General features: G+C 43.8%; 1 protein-coding gene across 2 annotated transcripts in view; it reads right to left on the bottom strand.

The window, feature by feature from the left end:
- STAT1 (signal transducer and activator of transcription 1) overlaps positions 1 to 24,989 on the bottom strand; it is a 2,295,457-nt gene that overhangs the window by 706,229 nt on the left and 1,564,239 nt on the right. Inside the window, exon 24 of one of the 2 annotated variants that reach the window (XM_077275646.1) lies at positions 22,777 to 23,016. The exons of the other annotated variant lie outside the window; for it this stretch is intronic. Coding sequence (XP_077131761.1) covers positions 22,996 to 23,016 — 21 coding nt within the window. The 3' untranslated portion in view covers positions 22,777 to 22,995. Of the gene's footprint in view, positions 1 to 22,776; positions 23,017 to 24,989 lie in introns of those variants that run through there. 2 annotated transcript variants of the gene reach the window in all.

Genomic DNA, 24,989 nt, shown 5'->3' with positions numbered 1-24,989 from the left:
AACTTAGAGCACAGAGATATATGACGGTTGACGGCTGTAATGGAAATACCACACTGGCAAATCTGTGGCCTTTCAATGTTTTGGGAGGCTAAATAGCGCTGTACAGAATTTTAGTATCACACAGCCACAAAGTAAGTACACCGGCCTCCAATGACCTAACTTGGAGCACGGAGATATATGACGGCTGTAACGGAAATACCACACTGGCAAATCTGTGGCCTTTCAATTTTTTGGGATGCTAAATAGCACTGTATAGAATTTGAGTATCACACAGCCACAAAATTAGTACACTGGCCTCCAATGATCTAACTTGGAGCACAGAGATATATGACGGCTGTAACGGAAATACCACGCTTGCAAATCTGTGGCCTTTCAATTTTTTTGGGATGCTAAATAGCGCTGTATAGAATTTGTGTATCACACAGGCACAAAATAAGTACATCGGCCTCCAATGACCTAACTTGGAACACAGAGATATATAACGGCTGTAACGGAAATACCACACTGGCAAATCCGTGGCCTTTCAATTTTTTGGGAGGCTTAATAGCGCTGTATAGAATTTGAGTATCACACAGCCACAAAATAAGTACACCGGCCTCCAATGACCAAACTTGGAGCATAGAGATATATGAGGCCTTTTTCGGTGAATTTAAAACACCCAAAAAAATAAAAAAGGGGCACAAGGGTAGCACACACAACTATGCTACGTATGCTTGACAAACAATCACTTTTCATGCTTGACAAACAATCACTTTTCAACAGGCCTCAGTCTGACAGAACAGACTGTATATATATATTTTTTTTTTTTGGGGGGGGGGATTTTTTGAAAAAAAAAAAAAATTGGTATATGAACAGTAAATAAGCTGCAGCAGCAGCAGCACGCAGTTATGGAGCTTTGGGAAGGATGCAGTGGGAGAAATGGATGCACATACAGTGCCTACAGGCCTTGCACTGATGTGGATATGCTGTGCCCTGCCTGCCTAGCGCTGCAATATCGGGACCCACAAATTAGCCCTAAAAAGGACTGTTGGTTTCTGAGGAGTTGTGGATGTAAGAGTTGCAGACCTACACTAACTCTAAAAACATGATTCTGACCCTATCTCGGCAGCAGCTCTCCCTACTCTCGCTGAAATAGGAACAGAATGCGGCCAGCAGGGTGGCACCTGGTCTCTTATACTCAGGATGATGCTGTACGGCCCAGCCAATCACTGCACGACCACAACAAAGATGGCTGTGGCATTTCATGGCCTGGCAGAAAATCCCTGCACCATGATTGGGTCTCTAAAATCTGCCAAAACTGCTGGGTGGAGACTGCAGTTACCGCCGAATAATCCCAGAAATGCTCGCTGCTCGCCGGGTACGCCGAGAATGCCGAGCATAGCGATACTTGGGCAAGTAACGAGTAGTGGCAAGCATGTTTGCTCATCACCAATAAAGAATTGTAAGTTGTCCCAGATTCAGTGGTAGCGCAGGGTATGGATTACCTGATCAGGAGAGCTTGGATAGTGGAGCTCCCGCTCCTTGCTGCACTGCTGTCATGGTCATGGACGGCTGGGAAAATGTATAAATAGCGGTAAGTACCATTAAACCAGAAGTGCGTCATCCAGACCAGAAGTGACGCGGCACCACTGAGAGAAGTACAACTGCGCATGTCTGTCCATTGCTCTGGAAGCACTGATGTTTCCAGGCGAAGTGAAGGTGTGTGGTAATGTATGGGTAGCGGAGGGGGCAGAGTTCCCATCTGTGGGTCCTGTAATAGGTGTGGTTACATGGATGTCTCCACCTTCCCGTTATTCACATATCACCACATGACACTCCTCCATGTAACCACATCTATTCTTTCATGTTGCTTCAAGAAAGAAAACGACTGAAGTTCCAATGTGACAATGAGGATTACGCCAATAACTGGGTCTATAGATGGACCGATTCCACCAACACCTATCCATGGCATTGTCAACAAGGCCCATGCAGAAATGGATCCTTCAGCTCTGGAAGCAACACTTCTACTGGGCCAAACAGACAGCTTTTTTTTTACTGAAAAGCCGCAGGAGAGGTTACCACCACACAGACCATCCCGAAGATGGAGGAGAAAGAATGATAACTTGTTCCCAGGTAAGCCCCCGAACCTGGTGCTGAACATCTCTAGCTACACACTCTCCCCTGCAGAACTTTATGTGCTATGGAAAGGGTTATCCTTCTGTCCAACCACCAACTGGGACTCTTACCTGAGACTCTTAGACTTAAAACGCATTTGGCACACTCGACAAGACCTCCGCCAATAGAGTGACTCTGCTCGGGGACGTCTCTGTTCTGGAGCTCTCCATCTGTCTCTTCTCTAGGCCTACGTAACCCTAGCAACTTCAGTCCACCACGCACCCATCATGCAACTGAAACTTTAATTGCACTTGTCAATAGGGAGATTAAACAAATAACGCACCACATGCAATTAGGATTCTTTCCTACTAACCAGAACCTCACACTAGAGGACAATCAAGCCCTCAAATTATTATAAAACAACAAAGGAGTCATAATCAAACCTGCAGACAAGGGGGAGTGCAACTGTCGTGATGGATCATAGTATGTACACCAAAGAGATACACCTCCAACTGGCTGACTCAGACACATATAAAGTAATCCACAGGGACCACACTTGCACATTAAACAATAAAATTCAAACACTAATTAGGATGCATTATTATGTCTACATAATCAAACCATAGAGCAAAAAAACAGCTACCTTTCTAACAAACCCCCAACCGGTTACACATTACATTACATATTGCCAAAAATCCATAAATCTCTCACGAATCCTCCCAGCTGACCAATAGTAGCCTCGGTTGACTCTATCTTATTGCCCCTTTCCATTTACCTAGAGAAAATCCTCATGCTGCTAGTTAAAACCACACAATCATTCCTGATGGATACAGGTCAATCCCTGAACACTATCAGGGGTCTCGCTTCCATTCCACCAGAAAGCCTACTTGTTACATTTGATGTGAACAGCCTATACACCTCCATTTTCCACAATAAAGGCATTGATGCAGTAGAACACCTCCTAATAGCATCCAGTATGTCTGCTAATTCCATCCAGCTCTGCCTTGATCTTCTTAGATTGCTATTAGACGAGAACTTCTTTCTTTTTGAGGACACATTCTATGTCCAGACGTGGGGAACTGCAATAGGGTCCAACGTGGCACCGACCTATGCAAATGCTTACATGAGCCTCTTTGAGGAACCGTACGTATACGACAATGAACTATTCAGACAATGCGCTGTGGTTTATCATCATTATATCGATGATATATTCTGCATCTGGCAAGGGGCACCAGAGTCCCTACAGTCATTCTTTTCCTACATTAACTCCATCACACCAGAGCTGCAATGGAGGATACTATGACACTAACCAAATTTCTTTCTTGGACACCCTAGTCATCAAAGACACCCAGGGCTACTTGACCACCGACTTGTTCACCAAACCAACTGATTGCAACAGTCTACTGCATTACTCCAGCTGCCACCCTAGAGCAACTAAGAACAGGCTCCCACTCTCGCAATTCCAACAGGTATCTCGTATTGTTACAGACCCCAACTTACTCCCAGCCAGATTAGGGGACATGTAACAGAAATTCAGAAAGATGCTATCCTACGACACTCTTGGCTACAGAAGAACATTGGATTCTAACTCCACAATCCCGTCACCATTTGTACACCCTTACATGTGTTAATGCCCAAGATACATGCCATCACTAGAAGTCATTGGCCTCTTCTATCCAGAGCTTATCCTCAAATTGATTCCTTTAACACACCAACATTGATGTGCACCAAAAGACCTCCCAACATGTGGGACAAACTAATCAGGGGCGACATAGGCAGCACACACATAGTACCCATACAATGCTTTCTCAGCACCCGAAAACAGTGTACATTTCCCTGTCTGAACAGCGCAGCCTGTTCAAATATAATTAAATCTGACAACATCTCTCATCCCATGACAGGTAAGACCTATTCCATCAAAGGTTACCACAAATGTGATTCCAAGTTTGTTGTCTATGGGGTAAAATGCCACTGTGGCCTCCTCTACGTCTGAGAAACCACTCAACATATCAGGGACCAGATCGCTAACCACAAGTCAACATACATTGTGGCACGACTTGGCTACCTCTACCAGATCCTTTGTCCAAGGCCAGACACACTGTGGCTCAATTAAGATTCCAGGTGACCAAACAGATCCCTAGACCAAGAAGAGGGGGCAATCACATTAAGCTCCTAAAATCCAGAAAAACCTACTGGATTCATACACTGGAGACTCCTGACACCTAAGGGTCTTAGCAGGGAGATTCACTGGCACTTATAATTGTTTCCTTTATTCTCTAACCCCCATTATTCTTTTCCTACAGACACGTTGATTCTCCCATTATTAGGTGAGTTTCTGCTACACTGTTTTAAGCATGCTGGTCCTCTAGCTAGTCAGCTACCCCTTGGGATGCTCTAACCCCTATTTGCCTTCATACTATGGAAACAGAAACACATGGGCTACTTGCACAGTGAACAAGTCTGTAGGAACATGTTCACACACCACCAACAAACTTGAAGACATATAAGAGCACAGTAAAACCAAAAACACTCTGTTGCAAAAAAATCACAGTAATCAGCAAGTGGTAGTAAAAAGATATAAAAAAAACCAGGGTATTTGATTGATACGTTTTTTGCAAAAAATGTATACTAAGCTGCTCCACCAAACGTCAAGGTATACCCATATAGAGCAGTCCTAACTGATGTATGCAATCCCTAGCTGATGTATTTTCTTTTTACTAGCACTTGCTGATTACTGTGATTTTTTTGCATCCCCCTGAGGAAGGCCACCTGGCCGAAACGCGCGTCGGGGAGGACGCGACTACGGTGCACATTTCCCCTATCTGATAGTACGGTATGTACCATATTTATGACATGAGTCTATGGGGCCACATAGGTAATCGGTCAATATTCTTATAACATTGCCATGATTCTATATGTACTTGGACCGATTTCCTATCTGTGTTGCATTGCTATAAGAAATATTTGTGCACTGTGGTTTAGTCCTGGGTCTAGTATCTGTGGGTGCGGACTTGATTAGGGGATTCTGCTGCCTGCCTGTTGTGAATTTGCTTTTTGCTCCCTCTAGTGGTTACTAGTTTTTTGACTCTGGTTTTTCTGTCATTCCTTTTATCCGCACCTGGGTCGTTAGTTAGGGGTGTTGCTATATAAGCTCCCTGGACCTTCAGTTCAATGCCTGGCAACGTAGTTATCAGAGCTAGTCTGCTGTGCTCTTGTCTACTGATTCTGGTTCCAGTTATATCAGCTAAGTCTGCCTTTTGTTTTTTGCTATTTGTTTTGGTTTTGTATTTTTGTCCAGCTTGTTCCAAATCTATATCCTGACCTTTGCTGGAAGCTTTAGGGGGCTGGTGTTCTCCCCTCGGACCGTTAGACGGTTCGGGGGTTCTTGAATTTCCAGTGTGGATTTTGATAGGATTTTTGTTGACCATATAAGTTACCTTTCTTTATTCTGCTATCAGTAAGCGGGCCTCTCTGTGCTAAACCTGGTTCATTTCTGTGTTTGTCATTTCCTCTTACCTCACCGTCATTATTTGTGGGGGGCTTCTATCCAGCTTTGGGGTCCCCTTCTCTGGAGGCAAGAAAGGTCTTTGTTTTCCTCTACTAGGGGTAGCTAGATTCTCCGGCTGGCGCGTGTCATCTAGAATCAACGTAGGAATGATCCCCGGCTACTTCTAGTGTTGGCGTTAGGAGTAGATATATGGTCAACCCAGTTACCACTGCCCTATGAGCTGGATTTTTGTATTCTGCAGACTTCCACGTTCCTCTGAGACCCTCGCCATTGGGGTCATAACAGTTTGCCAGGCCAGTATTAAATGTTTAATGCATTGTAGAAGAGGGATTATAAGAAAGAAGATTCTGAGTTTTTTTTTTTTTTTTTTCTTCTTCCCCTTTACCTCAGAGTGGCTATGCTTGCTGCAGACATGAATGTCCAGACCTTGATTACAAGTGTGGACCAGCTGGCTACTCGTGTGCAGGGCATACAAGATTATGTTATCAGAAATCCTAGGTCAGAACCTAAAATACCGATTCCTGAACTGTTTTCCGGAGACAGGTTTAAGTTTAGGAATTTCGTGAATAATTGTAAATTGTTTTTGTCCCTGAGACCCTGTTCATCTGGAGATTCTGCTCAGCAAGTAAAAATTGTGATTTCGTTCTTACGGGGCGACCCTCAGGATTGGGCTTTTTCGCTGGCGCCAGGAGATCCGGCATTGGCTGATCTTGATGCGTTTTTTCTGGCGCTCGGTTTACTTTATGAGGAACCCAATCTTGAGATTCAGGCAGAAAAGGCCTTGCTGGCTATGTCTCAGGGGCAGGACGAGGCTGAAGTGTATTGCCAAAAATTTCGGAAATGGTCCGTGCTGACACATTGGAACGAGTGTGCACTGGCCGCTAATTTTAGAAATGGCCTTTCTGAAGCCATTAAGAATGTTATGGTGGGTTTTCCCATTCCCACAGGTCTAAATGACACTATGGCACTGGCTATTCAAATTGACCGGCGGTTGCGGGAGCGCAAAACCGCAAATTCCCCCATGGTGTTGTCTGAACAGACACCTAATTCGGTGCAATGTGATAGAAAAACCGCAAATTCCCTCATGGTGTTGTCTGAACAGACACCTGATTTAATGCAATGTGATAGAATCCTGACTAGAAATGAGCGGAAAATTCATAGACGCCGGAATGGCTTGTGCTACTACTGTGGTGATTCTACACATGTTATCTCAGCATGCTCTAAACGTATAGCTAAGGTTGTTAGTCCTGTCACCGTTGGTAATTTGCAACCTAAATTTATTCTGTCTGTAACTTTGATTTGCTCACTGTCATCTTATCCTGTCATGGCGTTTGTAGATTCAGGTGCTGCCCTGAGTCTCATGGATCTCTCATTTGCTAAGCGCTGTGGTTTTACTCTTGAACCATTAGAAAATCCTATTCCTCTTAGGGGTATTGATGCTACACCATTGGCAGCAAATAAACCGCAGTATTGGACACAGGTTACCATGTGCATGACTCCTGAACACCGCGAGGTGATACGTTTCCTGGTTTTACATAAAATGCATGATTTGGTTGTTTTAGGGCTGCCATGGTTACAGACCCATAATCCAGTCCTGGACTGGAAGGCTATGTCAGTCTCAAGTTGGGGCTGTCGTGGTATTCATGGGGATTCCCTGCCTGTGTCTATTGCTTCTTCTACGCCTTCGGAAGTTCCGGAGTATTTGTCTGATTATCAGGATGTCTTCAGTGAGTCTGAGTCCAGTGCACTGCCTCCTCATAGGGACTGTGACTGTGCTATAGATTTGATCCCAGGCAGTAAATTTCCTAAGGGAAGACTGTTTAATCTGTCGGTACCTGAACATACCGCTATGCGTTCATATATCAAGGAGTCTCTGGAGAAAGGACATATTCGTCCGTCTTCTTCCCCTCTTGGTGCGGGATTCTTTTTTGTGGCAAAAAAGGACGGATCTTTGAGACCTTGTATTGATTATCGGCTTTTAAATAAGATCACTGTCAAATTTCAGTATCCTTTACCGCTGTTGTCTGACTTGTTTGCCCGGATTAAGGGTGCCAAGTGGTTCACCAAGATAGACCTTCGTGGGGCGTACAACCTTGTGCGCATTAAGCAAGGTGATGAATGGAAAACCGCATTCAATACGCCCGAAGGTCATTTTGAGTACTTGGTGATGCCTTTTGGGCTCTCCAATGCGCCTTCAGTTTTTCAGTCCTTTATGCATGACATTTTCCGGAAGTATCTGGATAAATTTTTGATTGTTTATCTGGATGATATTTTGGTTTTTTCTGATAATTGGGATTCGCATGTGGAGCAGGTCAGGTTGGTCTTTAAAATTTTGCGTGAAAATTCTTTGTTTGTCAAGGGCTCAAAGTGTCTCTTTGGTGTACAGAAGGTTCCCTTTTTGGGGTTCATTTTTTCCCCTTCTGCTGTGGAGATGGACCCAGTCAAGGTCCGAGCTATTCTTGATTGGACTCAGCCCTCGTCAGTTAAGAGTCTTCAGAAGTTCTTGGGCTTCGCTAACTTCTACCGTCGTTTTATCGCTAATTTTTCTAGCATTGTGAAACCTCTGACGGATATGACCAAGAAGGGCTCCGATGTAGCTAACTGGGCTCCTGCTGCCGTGGAGGCTTTCCAGGAGTTGAAACGCCGGTTTACTTCGGCGCCTGTTTTGTGCCAGCCTGACGTCTCACTTCCCTTTCAGGTTGAGGTGGATGCTTCGGAGATTGGGGCAGGGGCCGTTTTGTCGCAGAGAGGCCCTGGTTGCTCTGTTATGAAACCTTGTGCCTTTTTCTCTAGGAAGTTTTCGCCTGCCGAGCGAAATTATGATGTGGGCAATCGGGAGTTGTTGGCCATGAAATGGGCATTTGAGGAGTGGCGTCATTGGCTCGAGGGTGCTAAGCATCGTGTGGTGGTCTTGACTGATCACAAAAATCTGATGTATCTCGAGTCTGCTAAACGCCTTAATCCGAGACAGGCCCGCTGGTCATTGTTTTTCTCCCGCTTTGATTTTGTTGTCTCGTATTTACCAGGTTCAAAGAATGTGAAGGCCGATGCTCTTTCTAGGAGCTTTGTGCCTGATGCTCCTGGAGTCGCTGATCCGGTTGGTATTCTTAAAGATGGAGTTATCTTGTCAGCTATTTCTCCGGATCTGCGACGTGTGTTGCAGAGATTTCAGGCTGATAGGCCTGAGTCTTGTCCACCTGACAGACTGTTTGTCCCGGATAAGTGGACCAGCAGAGTCATTTCCGAGGTTCATTCCTCGGTGTTGGCAGGTCACCCGGGAATTTTTGGCACCAGAGATCTGGTGGCCAGGTCCTTTTGGTGGCCTTCCTTGTCAAGGGATGTGCGGTCATTTGTGCAGTCCTGTGGGACTTGTGCTCGAGCTAAGCCTTGCTGTTCTCGTGCCAGCGGTTTGCTCTTGCCCTTGCCTGTCCCGAAGAGACCTTGGACACATATCTCCATGGATTTCATTTCTGATCTTCCGCTATCTCAGGGCATGTCCGTTGTCTGGGTGATATGTGATCGCTTCTCCAAGATGGTCCATTTGGTTCCTTTGCCTAAGCTGCCTTCCTCTTCCGATCTGGTTCCTGTGTTTTTCCAGAACGTGGTTCGTTTGCACGGCATCCCTGAGAATATTGTGTCAGACAGAGGATCCCAGTTCGTTTCCAGGTTCTGGCGATCCTTTTGTAGTAGGATGGGCATTGATTTGTCGTTTTCGTCTGCTTTCCATCCTCAGACTAATGGACAGACGGAGCGAACCAATCAGACTTTGGAGGCTTATTTGAGGTGTTTTGTCTCTGCTGATCAGGACGATTGGGTGACATTCTTGCCGTTGGCTGAGTTTGCCCTTAATAATCGGGCTAGTTCCGCCACCTTGGTTTCGCCTTTTTTCTGCAACTCTGGTTTCCATCCTCGCTTTTCTTCGGGTCATGTGGAGCCTTCTGACTGTCCTGGGGTGGATTCTGTGGTGGATAGGTTGCAGCAGATCTGGAATCATGTGGTGGACAACTTGAAGTTGTCACAGGAGAAGGCACATCACCCACCAGGCGGACGCGCTTCCACACAACTCCACCAGAGCTGCCCTATGGGAACTCGGCTCTTTCTCCTCTCCTCTACCTCTTTGGCACAAGTGAGGTTTTGATAAAGACCCGCTGGGGTCGAAACGTTACCCGAATTGAATAGTCCGCCACCCATTTACCTCCTAAAAAAGCACCTGGTGATGTTTATTGTATATGTTAATAAAGAAACTACACAGTTTGCTGAACTTTCAACCAATTGAGTGCGGCTGATTTTTCCTATACAGGAGAAGGCTCAGCGCTTTGCCAACCGCCGCCGCGGTGTGGGTCCCCGACTACGCGTTGGGGATTTGGTATGGCTTTCTTCCCGCTTTGTTCCTATGAAGGTCTCCTCTCCCAAATTTAAACCTCGTTTTATTGGGCCTTACAAGATATTGGAAATCCTTAATCCTGTATCTTTTCGTCTGGATCTTCCTGTGTCGTTTGCTATTCACAATGTATTTCATAGGTCCTTGTTGCGGCGGTACATTGTGCCTGTAGTTCCTTCTGCCGAGCCTCCTGCTCCTGTGTTGGTTGAGGGCGAGTTGGAGTACGTGGTGGAGAAGATCTTGGATTCTCGCCTCTCCAGGCGGAGGCTTCAGTACCTGGTCAAGTGGAAGGGCTATGGTCAGGAGGATAATTCCTGGGTGGTCGCCTCTGATGTTCATGCGGCCGATTTAGTTCGTGCCTTTCATGCCGCTCATCCTGATCGCCCTGGTGGTCGTGGTGAGGGTTCGGTGACCCCTCACTAAGGGGGGGGTACTGTTGTGAATTTGCTTTTTGCTCCCTCTAGTGGTTACTAGTTTTTTGACTCTGGTTTTTCTGTCATTCCTTTTATCCGCACCTGGGTCGTTAGTTAGGGGTGTTGCTATATAAGCTCCCTGGACCTTCAGTTCAATGCCTGGCAACGTAGTTATCAGAGCTAGTCTGCTGTGCTCTTGTCTACTGATCCTGGTTCCAGTTATATCAGCTATGTCTGCCTTTTGTTTTTTGCTATTTGTTTTGGTTTTGTATTTTTGTCCAGCTTGTTCCAAATCTATATCCTGACCTTTGCTGGAAGCTTTAGGGGGCTGGTGTTCTCCCCTCGGACCGTTAGACGGTTCGGGGGTTCTTGAATTTCCAGTGTGGATTTTGATAGGGTTTTTGTTGACCATATAAGTTACCTTTCTTTATTCTGCTATCAGTAAGCGGGCCTCTCTGTGCTAAACCTGGTTCATTTCTGTGTTTGTCATTTCCTCTTACCTCACCGTCATTATTTGTGGGGGGCTTCTATCCAGCTTTGGGGTCCCCTTCTCTGGAGGCAAGAAAGGTCTTTGTTTTCCTCTACTAGGGGTAGCTAGATTCTCCGGCTGGCGCGTGTCATCTAGAATCAACGTAGGAATGATCCCCGGCTACTTCTAGTGTTGGCGTTAGGAGTAGATATATGGTCAACCCAGTTACCACTGCCCTATGAGCTGGATTTTTGTATTCTGCAGACTTCCACGTTCCTCTGAGACCCTCGCCATTGGGGTCATAACACCTGCCATTACTGTGCACCTATGTGTGTGTTTTTTATTCAATAAAGTTTCTTCTATTTTTGCACTACTTGGACTTTGCTTGACTGCAATTTTTGGTGCTTTTGTGTTATATATGATGTATGCAATCCCTAGCTGATGTATTTTCTTTTTACTAGCACTTGCTGATTACTGTGATTTTTTTGCAACGGAGTGTTTTTGGTTTTACTGTGCTCTTTTGTGTCTTCAAATTTCTTGGTGGTGTGTGAACATGTTCCTACAGACTTGTTCACTGTGTAAGTAGCCCATGTGTTTCTGTTTCCATAATTGTTTTCTTGTGTCTATAAGACTAGGGAGTGATCCACCACTCCTTGTGGGCTATCTGCACAAAAGCTGTTTCATTCAGCGTGTCCACATGGACATTTCCTCTCTGAACCCTGCTCATACAGGTAATATACAGATGATCAGGTTTTTAAATACATCAGATAGGGATTGCATACATCAGTTAGGACTGCTCTATATGGGTATACCTTGATGTTTGGTGGAGCAGCTTAGTATATGTATACGCAAAAAACGTATCAACCAAATACCCTGTTTTTTACATCTTTTTACTAGCACTTGCTGATTACTGTGATTTTTTTGCAACGGAGTGTTTTTGGTTTTACTGTGCTCTTTTGTGTCTTGCCTTCATACTAGCCTATACATATACCTCTACATATCTGTCTACCCTTCATGGTCCCCTAATACTATGCTCTAAGTCCCCTACCGCATTATTTTTATATCCCCCATATCATCCTATGACCTCAAGGGAAGAACTCATGTTCCCCTCTCATCATTTCCATTACCACACATGCGCCACATTTGATGTCTCTGCCGTTCTGTTATTCACATATCACAACATGACACCCCTCCATGTAACCGAATCGATTACAGGACCCACAGAAGGGAACTCTACCCCCTTCATTACCCATATATTGCCATGCACCTTCACTTACATAGTAACATGGTAACAGAGTTAGGAAGGCCAAAAAAAGACATTTGTTCATCCAGTTCAGCCTATATTCCGTCAGAATAAATCCCCAGATCTACGGCCTTCTAAAAAACCTAATAAATGTAAGATACAATATTGACATAAGACATCCAGGCCTCTCTTGAACCCCTCGACTGAGTTTGCCACCACCACCTCCTCAAGCAAGGAATTCCAGATTCTCACTGCCCTAACAGTAAAGAATCCTCTTCTATGTTGGTGGAAAAACCTTCTCTCCTCCAGACACAGAGAATGCCTCCTTGTGACCGTCACCTTCCTTGGTATAAACAGGGCCTTGGAGAAATAGTTGTATTGTCCCCTTATATACTTATACATGGTTATTAGATCACCCCTCAGTCATCTTTTTTCTAGACTAAATAATCCTAATTTTGCTAATCTCTCTGGGTATGGTTTTTCCCCCATCCCCTTTATTAATTTTGTTGCCCTCCTTTGTACTTACTCTAGTTCCATTATATCCTTCCTGAGCACCGGTGCCCAAAACTGTACCAACCAATCTTTCCAGGACGTAGCATGTCTGTTTACAATGCAGCAACACTCTGTCGCCGCACAGTAAATTTACCATAGACTATCATTAGATGCGGTAAAACCGCATCTAACGATTGGTCACATGCGTAGTAACTGCGTAAACGCAGCTTACTACGCATGTCTACTAATTTACATACGGTCTTACCATTCCCACCGCTGGAAGTCAGCGTCCACTGCAGTTCTCGCGATAACTTAGCTTACCTGCAATGCATGTGACCAGGGGTTATCTCTGGTCATCCTAGGCTGGTTCTCACGGTCAGCTGACCGCGAGTGCTAGAGTGTAGGTGATTGCCGGAGAGTTATCTCCGGCAGTCATCTACAAGCTCTTCTATGTCTGGATGTCAGGCATCCAGATGTAGCAGAGCTGGACTCATCGTGGGACACTCGTTATTAAATGGACTGCATTGGACACAGGGAGTACACTGTTGGTTTATTTTTTTTATTTTTTTTTCCAGGCGAACAAGGGCGTCACAGGAATGAGTGTACAATAAAGATGTCAAAACTGTGTGGTGTTTTATTTAATTAAAATACTTTATTCTGCATTTGTGTGTTTTATTAACCCTTTACCAACTGTAGGATTAGTAATGGTAGGTATCTTAGTGACATTAACCCCTTATTACCCCATATTCCACTGCTACAGGACAGAGGGAAGAGAGAGGCTAAGTGCCGGAATTGGCGCATCTTACAGATGCATCATTTCTGGGGTGCCTGGGAGCTGGTATTTGTAGCCGGGCGGAGTAATATCCATGGTCCCTTCCTAGGCTATGAATATCAGCCCGCAGCTGTCTGCGTAGCCTTTCTGGCTATAAATTATAGGGGACCCACGTCATTTTTTTTGGGGGGTCACCCTATTTTAATGGCCAGTAAAGGCTAAATATACAGCTGGGGGCTGATATTCATAGCCTGGGAAGCTCCATGGGTATTAACCTTTTCCCAGGCTACAAACATCAGTCCCCCAGTCGCTGGCTTTCCCTCTCTGGTGCAGAAATTTGCACGGGAGCCCACACCATTTAAATTTTTATTTTTTTTTAAATTAAACAGATATTGCATTTAAGGCCGGGGTCACACTTGTGAGAAACTCGCACGAGTCTCGTACCTCAATACCCAGCACTGCCGCCGGCACTCGGACCGGAGCGTTCAGCTACATAGAAATACATGCAGCCGCACACTCTGGTCCCGGGTGCCAGCGGCAGTTCTGGGTATTGAGGTGCGAGTCTCATGCGAGTTTCTTGCAAGTGTGACCTCGGCCTAACGCAGATTTCATGTGTGTGTCTTTATTTAAGGCACGGATCACACAATGCGAGAAACTCGGATGAGTCTCAAATCTTAATACCCGACACTGCTACCAGCACCCGGGAGCGGAGCATGTGACTGCATAGAAATACATGCAGCCGCATGCTCCGTTCCTGAGTGACGGATATTAAGATGCAAGACTCGTCTGAGTTTCTCGCATGTGTGATCCCGTCCTCTTTATGCACCATTTTATTATGTTTACTAGATGGTAGCCCGATTCTAACGCATCGGGTATTCTAGAATATGTATGTAGTTTATTTATGAAGATTTTAGAATAATACATTGAATACACAGGATTTGGATGGCCGAGACCAAGTAGCGAAGCGTGGTTCAAATCCCGCGCCAATTCGTGGCCGGACTGCTCCTGTCACTGATAGTTCGCGGCCAGCCACGTAGTATATAGCACAGCCACATAGTATATAACAGCCCACGTAGTAAATAACACAGCCACGTAGTATATTGCACAGCCACGTTGTCACGGGAGACCTAGGTATGAAAGAGCTAATAACCCGGGCCCCTGCGATTTCCCTCAGACTAGGGAAACCCTGACTGTCCCTCTCCCAGAGTTTACACTGATGGTGTGCATGTCTGGGCCTCCACCCTCGCCTTATCTCCTGTTGCAAACCTAGGCTGAAACTACGACCCACCACCCAGTGAAGAGACCACACTCCAATACCCACAGTTAGCACAGACAAGGATAACGGAAAAATAAGCACCACGCCGCAGTCACTCAGGAATACACTATAAATGCAAAGGGCAAAACAAATACAAACATGGGAAGGAGCAAATAAGACAAAGGGAAATACACCACCAGCAACGATACTCCAACTACTAGATCACCACTCCAGACCGAGATAACCACGCACAAGACAGAAGCTATAATCAGCGATGCCTAATGTTCAGGAGAACTATTTAAAGGCAGTGGGCATGGCCCAGCTTCCAATCCAAGCACCAGGTAAATTAACCCCGGACCAGCTAGATAAAATCTAGCCGACGCCAATGAGCCCATAGTGGACAAAAGCGGAATTACCACTGTCTGTCGGACGACCTGGTCTGAACAGCGTCCGACATGACACACGTAGTATATTCCACAGCCACGTAGTATATAGCACAGCCCATGGAGTGTATAGCACAGCCCACGGAGTATATAGCACAGCCATGTAGTATATAACAGAGCCCACGGAGTATATAGCATAGCCCACCGAGTGTATAACAGCCCACATAGCATATAACACAGCCACGTAGTTTATAACAGCCCACGTAGCATATAACACTGCTCACGTAGTATATAACAGCCCATGCACGCAGTATATAACACAGCCCACGTAGTGTATAACACAGCCCACGTAGTGTATAACACAGCCCACGTAGTGTATAACACAGCCTACGTAGTGTATAACACAGGCCACGTAGTGTATAACACAGGCCACGTAGTATATTGCACAGCCCACGCAGTATATTGCACAGCCCACGCAGTATATTGCACAGCCCACGTAGTACATTGCACAGCCCACGTAGTATATTGCACAGCCCATGTAGTATATTGCACAGCCCACGTAGTATATTGCACAGCCCATGCAGCATATAGCACAGCCCACGCAGTATATAGCACAGCCCATGCAGTATATAGCACAGCCCATGCAGTATATAGCACAGCCCACGCAGTATATTGCACAGCCCATGTAGTATATTGCACAGCCCACGCATTACATTGCACAGCGCACGTAGTACATTGCACAGCCCACGTAGTATATTGCACAGCCCACGCAGTATATAGCAATGTGGGCATCATATCTCTGTTAAAAAAAAAGAATTAAAATAAAAAATAGTTATATACTCACCTTCCGTTGACCCCGGATCCAGGCGAAGCGTTTACCGATGCTCCTCGCGTGCTCCGGTCCCACGAGTGCATTGTGGTCTCGCGAGATGATGATGTAGCATTAACATTAGATCTTTTTACTATTGATGCCGCATAGGCAGCATCAATAGTAAAAAGTTAGTCACACAGGGTTAATAGCAGCGATAACAGAGTGCGTTACACTGCGGCATAACGTGGTCCTTTACGGCTGCCATTAACCCTGTGTGAGCACTGACTGGGGGGAGTAAGGAGCGGCCATTTTGCCGCCGGACTGTGCCTGTCGCTGATTGGTCGTGGCCGTTTTGCCGCGACCAATCAGCGACTTGGATTTCCATGACAGACAGAGGCCGCGACCATTGAATATCCGTGACAGACCGACAGAAGGACAGACAGAAAGATGGAAGTGACCCTTAGACAATTATATAGTAGATTAGTAAACATCGGGCTTGGTATTATCTATCTATCTATCTATCTATCTATCTATCTATCTATCTATCTATCTATCTATCTCCTGTATCTATCTCCTATCTATCGTATCTATCTAGCTATCTATAGATATATCTACAAAAAAAAAAAAAAATGGAACAGCACAATGCTCACCGATGGGTGCCAGGCCTCCTGGGCAGAATGGTCCACTCATCCACCCAATATGTATACAAAATAGCAAAAGAAGGCAGCACTCCAAGTCCTTTTCAAGGTGAAAAAAGTGTAGTTTATTCAACCCACATCTCTGTGCGACGTTTCGGCTCAACTGAGCCTTTCTCAAGCAGTGGGTGTTGCTAACAATTGTGCTTTTATAGGCATAATTTACAGTTATTTGCATATTACAATAGCCATTAATACATAATTTCTCATAACATATATAGAGAAAATAGATATATCTATGTATAGATTGATATATCGATAAATAGTTTAGATAGATCTAGATAGATACCATAGATAGATAGATAGATAGATAGATAGATAGATAGATAGATAGATAGATAGATAGATATGGTATAGCTAGATAATAAATAGATGATAGATATGGAATAGATAGATAATAAATAGAAGATAGATACGATAGATATAGCTATAGATAGATATATAGGAGATAGATAGATAGATACAATAGATATAGCGATAGATAGATAGATAGATAGATAGATAGATAGATTGATGGGCACACATGAATTGGCCAATTTATGCGCTAAGAACCTTCATTTCATCTATTACTGTAAGTTTCATGAAAAAGAAATTTTGTGAAAAAATTTTTGAAAAAATATTTTTGAGAAGTATAATCTATATTGAATATTTGTCTGTGTTTTCACATGGCCTAGATTCATGCACATGTGCTGCTGTGTTCTTTTTTATCTATATGATGCAGTTTGCAGCGTGCACGTGATCACATTAGGAGTGCTGGTTGGTTTTTTTTCTCTATTTTGTCTGGCTGGCTGGCTGCCTCTAGGCTGATCTTGCACTCCTGCCATTGACCTTGCAGGTGGCCGTAATAAGCTCTACCTGCCCATAAATTGTAGCCTTAGCCCTAGAGTGACATGTTTTGTCCATAGTTGTAGGCTCGTGGCCCAAAAGTGGCATGTACGGTAGAGTAGGACCCATCAGAGGGAGGTCACATTGCCGTGATTGATGGGCACACATGAATTGGCCAATTTATGCGCGAAGAACCTTCATTTCATCTATTACTGTAAGTGTTATGAAAAACATTTTTAAAAAAAAATATTTTTGAGAAGTATAATCTATATTGAATATTTGTCTGTGTTAGATAGATAGATAGATTTTTTTTTCCTTCCCAGAAGCCAACTTTCAATTAGCTTTATTTAAAGTGACAAAAAACGCATGCAGTGAAAAACTGCATAAAAAGCGCATGTGGAAAAAACGCATATAAAAAATGCATCAAAAACGCGGGTGACCTGCCAGTGACCTCAGGTGCAGATTTGGTGCAGATTTTACCTGCGTCAAATCCAGATGCAATCCTGACTGTGGAAACATACCCTTACAGTTTGTTGTATCATCTGCAAATATCGATATTGTACTGTTTAAACCTTCTACCAGATCGTTAATAAATATGTTAACGAGAATAGGTCCCAACACCGACACCTGCGGTACCCCATTGGCCACATCGACATTCACATGGAAGCATCAGCGCTTCCATAGCAACTGGCAGGCATGCGTAGTTGCACTTCTCTCAGTGGCGCTGCATCACTTCCAGTCCGGACCGGATGATGCACTTCTGGTTTAGCAGTACTTACCGCTATTTATGCATTCACACAGTCGTCCATGACCACGCCAGCAGTGCATCCAAGCTCTCCAGATCAGGTAATCCATACCCTGCGCCATCGCTGAACCTGGGATAACTTACAATTCTTTATACTTCTAACCCCCTGCTTACCTTCTATCCCCACAGCAGGTCACCCAGCAACCGTTCTTCACCACCATTCAGTTACTCAGCTTACATATAAGGGTGACTTATTCTACAGCCAGCAGGTTCTTGTTTATTAACACTCCTCTCCCCCTCATTGTGGATCCCACAGGAAAATCCTTCCCCTTTCCTTAACACTAATATGATAGCAGAGCAAGTTACCTTCAGAAAACAGGTAAACAATCGATACTGACTGTAGTTTGTCTCTGTCCACAACCATGTATACACCTGTTGGCCTTGTATGCTACCTAGACACTCACTCTATACAACATACTACTAGTATTTTTTTAATTTTTAGTTTTCAAACACCTCATTTTAGGAATGTTATTTTCCCCTCCCACCTCCACCCCCCCTTTTTTCTTGCACATTATTTTTGACTAACCCTTGAGATAGATACTTCCACAACTACCACAAGAGCGGACACCTACTAATCCACTTCCACTTATTTTAATTCATAACCTTTATGTTGATTTTTGCTCGGTTACATCATGTCTTGACCAACATCCTTGAGCAATGTTCTTTTATTTCTTTATAATTTTCCAAGTTGCATACTGTCTGTCTCATGCTACTTGTTTAAATTCTCACATGTGGTATTTTCTCTTGCAGCGACATAATGATTAAGACTCGAGATGGGTCGAAACGTCTGTTAGAATTTTTAGTCGACTTTCTGTACCACCATTTTACCTGCTCCCATTCTATGCTCACGGACTTGAATAAAACTTTTTCAACATAAGCCCAAGAGTGTGCAATGAATTCTCATTATCTAGAGTCGAGGGCTTTACAGCCAGGGAGACGCAGTAAGGGTCGTCATATATACAGTATTACCCAGTGCCAGAAGAAATTCCTCCACTGTCTGGAGCGATTACAAGTCAGACGGGAGAGAGAATACCCATTCTTGGGGGTCACCCTGAAGGAGTGAGATTATTACCCCCACCCATTGCTCCTCGGTTCCTGAGGAACAAAGACGTAACCTGCAGTATAGTTTACAGGCCTCCCTGAAAACAACAAACTTGTCACCCCCCAGAGAACCCATCAGGCAAAGTGATCTTGGGCTCCACAAATGGTTGCCTGGGAGTCATGGTACACAAATATGATGTGTTAGGGTGCTGCAAAACGACAGTGCATAGATCTGCCACCTCCAGACTGAGCTGCTGCAGTTGACTTGTCAGAGCAGTGATAGGATCCATAATGGATCAAAAAATGGTTTAGGTCAGAGCTAATGCCACAAGTCAGTTAGGTGTCCCGAAACCAGGGCCTTCTTCCCTGTACCTAACACTGATGGTCAAGATACCGGGGCCGCATACCTTGCCTTAGATCCTGAATCCGCCCTCAGTCTTTACCATTCCCCCACCCAGGGAAGAGGGGACTCGTAGTGTACTGTAATTCACCAACCAGACTAACACTAATACCAACAAGGGTAATGAAAAATACCAAATATGTACAGTACAGACCAAAAGTTTGGACACACCTTCTCATTTAAAGATTTTCATGACTATGAAAATTATACATTCACACTGAAGGCATCAATACTATGAATGAACACATGTGGAATTATATACTTAACAAAAAAGTGTGAAACAACTGAAATTATGTCTTATATTCTAGGTTCTTCAAAGTAGCCACCTTTTGCTTTGATGACTGCTTTGCACACTCTTGTCATTCTCTTGATGAGCTTCAAGAGGTCATCACCAGGAAAGGTCTTCCAACAATCTTGAAGGAGTTCCCAGCGATGCTTAGCACTTGTTGGCCCTTTTGCCTTCACTCTGCGGTCCAGCTCACCAACCATCTCGATTGGGTTCAGGTCTGGTGACTGTGAAGGCCAGGTCATGTGGCGTAGCACCCCATCACTCTCCCTCTTGGTCAAATAGCCCTAACACAGCCTGGAGGTGTGTTTGGGGTCATTGTCTTGTTAAAAAATAAATGATGGTCCAACTAAACGCAAACTGGATGGAATAGCATGCCACTGCAAGATGCAGTGGTAGCCATGCTGGTTCAGTATGCCTTCAATTTTGAATAAATCCCCAACAGTGTCACCAGCAAAGCACCCCCACACCATCACACCTCCTCCATGCTTCACGGTGGGAATCAAGCATGTAGAGTCCATCCGTTCACCTTTCCTGCGTTGCACAAAGACACGGTGGTTGGAACCATGGTGGAACCAAAGATCTCAAATTTGGACTCATCAGCCCAAAGCACAGATTTCCACTGGTCTAATGTCCATTCCTTGTGTTCTTTAGCTCACACAAGTCTCTTCTGCTTGTTGCCTGTCCTTAGCAGTGGTTTCCTAGCAGCTATTTTACCATGAAGGCCTGCTGCACAAAGTCTCCTCTTAACAGTTGTTGTAGAGATGTTTCTGCTGCATTGACCTGGTCTCTAATCTGAGCTGCTGTTAACCTGTGTTTTCTGAGGCTGGTGACTTGGATAAACTTATCCTCAGAAGCAGAGGTGACTCTTGGTCTTCCTTTCCTGGGGAGGTTCTCATGTGAGTCAGTTTCTTTGTGACGCTTGATAGTTTTTGCCACTGCACTTGGGGACATTTTCAAAGTTTTTCCAATTTTTCAGACTGACTGACCTTCATTTCTGATTGTTCGGAGTCGAGTTCTCGCCGCTGCACAGGGGGAATCTCGAACCATGTCTGCTGCGGTCTCCCATTCTACATCAGCCACAGTGGAGCCTGCTCAGCGGAGATGTCGGTCCCAGTGTCTCATTCAGTCTGATACTGTGCAAAGGGTTACTGCTGCCTTTCCAGGCTCTGCTGTTGTAGCCTGCACTGGTCAGTGGCGAGCAGGCTTTTCAGTGACTAAGTCCTGCTTTGCACACACTGAGCATGCCCACGGGAGGACCTCTCATTGGAGGTCAGGGGTCACATGCCCAGGCCCTGTAGCAGCTCCCATTGGACCACTAGGAAGGTCCTTGTCTGCTGCAGCTATAAAAGGTAGTATCAACCTATGTTATAAGCTTTGCTACTTGGTGGTAATTTCTGCAGGTGGTCAGGGTTGGCTGAAATAAGCCCCTAGAATACCGGCACCTCCTGTGAGGAGTTTTGTATGCTTGGATTCAGGGCCCAGCTGAAAAAAGCCCCTAGAATACCGGCACCTCCGGTGAGTTGTTTGTGTGCTATGCTGACTGCATGATTATTCTTTGCTTTGCTCAGTTAGGTAGCTGTGATCCTCTGTGAGGTTAACAGGGCACAGCGTTTTCATATCTTTGCGATTCTGTGAAATTAACAGAGTTCGCTTATACCGCCATATAGTGCCGCCAATTACTTTGCAGCAGATATCTCTGCACAGTGGACCCCGGGCTGCAAACGCACCTTGTTGTTTCCTTCCTATACTCGGTGCATTCCACTATCCCTAACAATGATGGCCATTCGTTTTTCTTTACTCAGCTGTTTTTTTCTTGCCATAATACAAATTCTAACAGTCTATTCAGTAGGACTATCAGCTGTGTATCCACCAGACTTCTGCACAACACAACTGATGGTCCCAACCCCATTTAAGGCAAGAAATCCCACTTATTAAACTTGACAGGGCACACCTGTGAGGTGAAAACCATTGCCAGTGACTACCTCTTGAAGCTCATCAAGAGAATGCCAAGAGTGTGCAAAGCAGTCATCAAAGCAAAAGGTGGCTACTTTGAAAAACCTAGAATAAAAGACCTAATTTCAGTTGTTTCACACTTTTTTGTTAAGTATATAATTCCACATGTGTTAATTCATAGTTTTGATGCCTTCAGTCTGAATGTACAATTTTCACAGTCATGAAAATAAAGAAAAATCTTTAAATGAGGTGTGTCCAAACTTTTGGTCTGTACTGTAAAGATGCACACATACAGTATATAACAGAGGTATGCATCGGGGAGTGGAGGATGGGGTTAAACCAAAGTAGGAGAAGAAAGGGAATTATCACACACTCAAAACCTAGCAATAGTCTCAGATAAATCCACTACCCACCTACTCAAATAACTACCAACAACAACCTCCAGCCATGCAGCAAAAGACCTCTCTGACAATGAGTGCTAGCCAGGACCCAGATTGTATAGGAGATGGGAGTGGCTAACAATGCACAGCTGAGAGCCTTAGCTCTAGGAGCTCTCAACAGAGCAGATTAACCCCTGCACTGCCCAAAGAAGTTTACACAGTTTAGTACGAATGTGAATTGCTTCTAGCCAATGCAAGAGTAGAAAAATCAGATGCTGTGGTCTTCTGGCTCCTCTCTGTCACGATAAACCTGTGACCGTACCTGTATGGGATCCTACAGTGTGGTTTTAGCCCTTCATGTTACAGTACTCAAATACCAGAAAATATGAATCATGGACAACAGTTGCACATAGGAACAAAATTATATATTTTTTTTACTGAATAATATTTGCAAAGTTGTTTATTTGTTTTAATATCTGTTCAATAGATATTAAAGCAAATTAAAAATTTGCATTTTTATTCTGTTTGGAACATCGGCTAATTTGCAAGAAATTACAAGTAAATGAGTTGCAACAAAGGTTATATTTATTTTTTAATGGACATTTCACAATGACTAGATGTAAGTTATTAACAAATGCTACTTATCTAATATGTGAAGTACATTGTTAACACACATATCAAAGAACATTAGCAAGAAGCATATTATTAATTTCGATATTTTATTTTAACTGATGATTTAATGATATTTGCAGCGCTGACTTTTTTCAAGATGGTATTGAAGATTGTTTAGCTGTTGTAGGAATCCATCTGTAAAACAAACAAAAATATATTATTTTGCCTGCTTAACCTCTTCATGGTTGGAAGATTTGTGTTTTCATTATTTTTTATTTTTCCAAAAACATAACCATGAGGACTGGACATTTGCGGAGCAAGTTGTATTTTTGAATGACACTACTTATTTTACTATTAAATGTACTGTAAATCATGGAGAACATTTGTTTGAAAACTGTGAAAAAACTGTGATTCTGCCATTGATCATTGGGTTTTCTTTTGATTGTATTCACTGTGCGGTGAAAATGACGTTACAAAATGATTCTCTACAGTAATATACGTATGATTGTAGTGATGCCAAACATGTATAGTTTTTATAATGTTCTTTGACTTTAGTGGTGAAAAATATTCGGAACTCTGTAAAATGAAAATTGCTTTGTGCTGTATATTTTGATATCTGACAACAGTTTTACTTTTCTATTGATAGAGCTATTTGAGGACTTGCTTTCTATTAGCATGGCAAGCAGACATTTTTATGGATACCTTTCTTGAATACACGTGACTTTTCAGCTCTTGTTTACTACAATATTTTAAGAAGATGCATCAATCAACAAAACAATTCTGGCATTTCATGTTTTTCTCCTTATGCCGTTACCATTTTGGTTGCTTAATTTTATATTTTGATAGGCCTCTTCATGACGGAGGCCTTTTTCGTTTTTGCGTTTCTATTTTTTGCTCTCCTTCTTCCCAGACCCATAACAAGCCAGGCTTTCACACTGCGCCTGCATGGGCAGTGCGGCCCCCACCTTTGGAATCCCAGCCCCGCACTGTGCATAATGCATAACACAGTGCGGGGCTGGGACGGCAGACGGCCAGAGCTTACTGCGTCTGCGCAGAACAGTACTACACAGCGCAGGCGCCGGTTTGAAAATGTAAACAGCGCTGAGGGGGCGGCGCAGAAAGACCAAGAAGATGTGAGTGACGGCAGCGGATCTGGCCAAGCTGGGGAGGGAGGAGCAGCCTACGTGGCTAGAGACACCAATTATGGCTAAGTATCAAATCGCTTTTTTGGGGGTATACTTGAACCTAAAACTAAAAGAGCCACCTTGTTAGAATGCAGCATTACTGCTGCACAAGGTGGCTCTTTTAGTTTATAACGGCTGGAGGGGGGTGACAGTGGCCCTGTAAGTGGAGAAAAAAAAAATCCAAACTTTGCTTAAAAAAAAATAAAAAATTGGGTCGTATTCCGAGATCCGTAGCATCTCCATTTTTCGTGATCTCGGGTTGGGTGAGGGATTATTTTTTGCGTGCTGAGCTGACGCTTTTAATTATAGCATTTTGGTGCAGATACGATTTTGTGATCGTCCGTTATTGCATTTTAAAACATAATTCTGGCGTTCTGAATTTTTTTCTCGTTACGCTTTTTAGCGATCGGGTTAATTATTTTTTTATATTGAGATTATATATATATATATATATATATATATATATATATACATATATATATATATATTACAGTCATGGCCAAAAGTATTGACTCCCCTGCAATTCTGTCAGATAATACTTAATTTCTTCCTGAAAATGATTGCAAACACAAATTCTTTGGTATTATTATCTTCATTTAATTTGTCTTAAATGAAAAAACACAAAAGAGAATTGTCCTAAAGCCAAATTGGATATAATTCCACACCAAACATAAAAAAGAGGGTGGACAAAAGTATTGGCACCGTTTGAAAAATCATGTGCTGCTTCTCTAATTTGTGTAATTAACAGCACCTGTAACTTACCTGTGGCACCTAACAGGTGTTGGCAATAACTAAATCACACTTGCAGCCAGTTGACATGGATTAAAATTGACTCAACCTCTGTCCTGTGTCCTTGTGTGTACCACATTGAGCATGGAGAAAAGGAAGAAGACCAAAGAACTGTCTGAGGACTTGAGAAACCAAATTGTGAGGAAGCATGATCAATCTCAAGGCTACAAGTCCATCTCCAAAGACCTGAATGTT

This window comes from Ranitomeya variabilis, chromosome 7 (assembly GCF_051348905.1).
Source record: "Ranitomeya variabilis isolate aRanVar5 chromosome 7, aRanVar5.hap1, whole genome shotgun sequence".
Classification (NCBI taxonomy): domain Eukaryota; kingdom Metazoa; phylum Chordata; class Amphibia; order Anura; family Dendrobatidae; genus Ranitomeya; species Ranitomeya variabilis.
The sequence above is the reverse complement of the archived record's forward strand: the minus strand, read 5'-3'. Positions and strand labels throughout refer to the sequence as shown.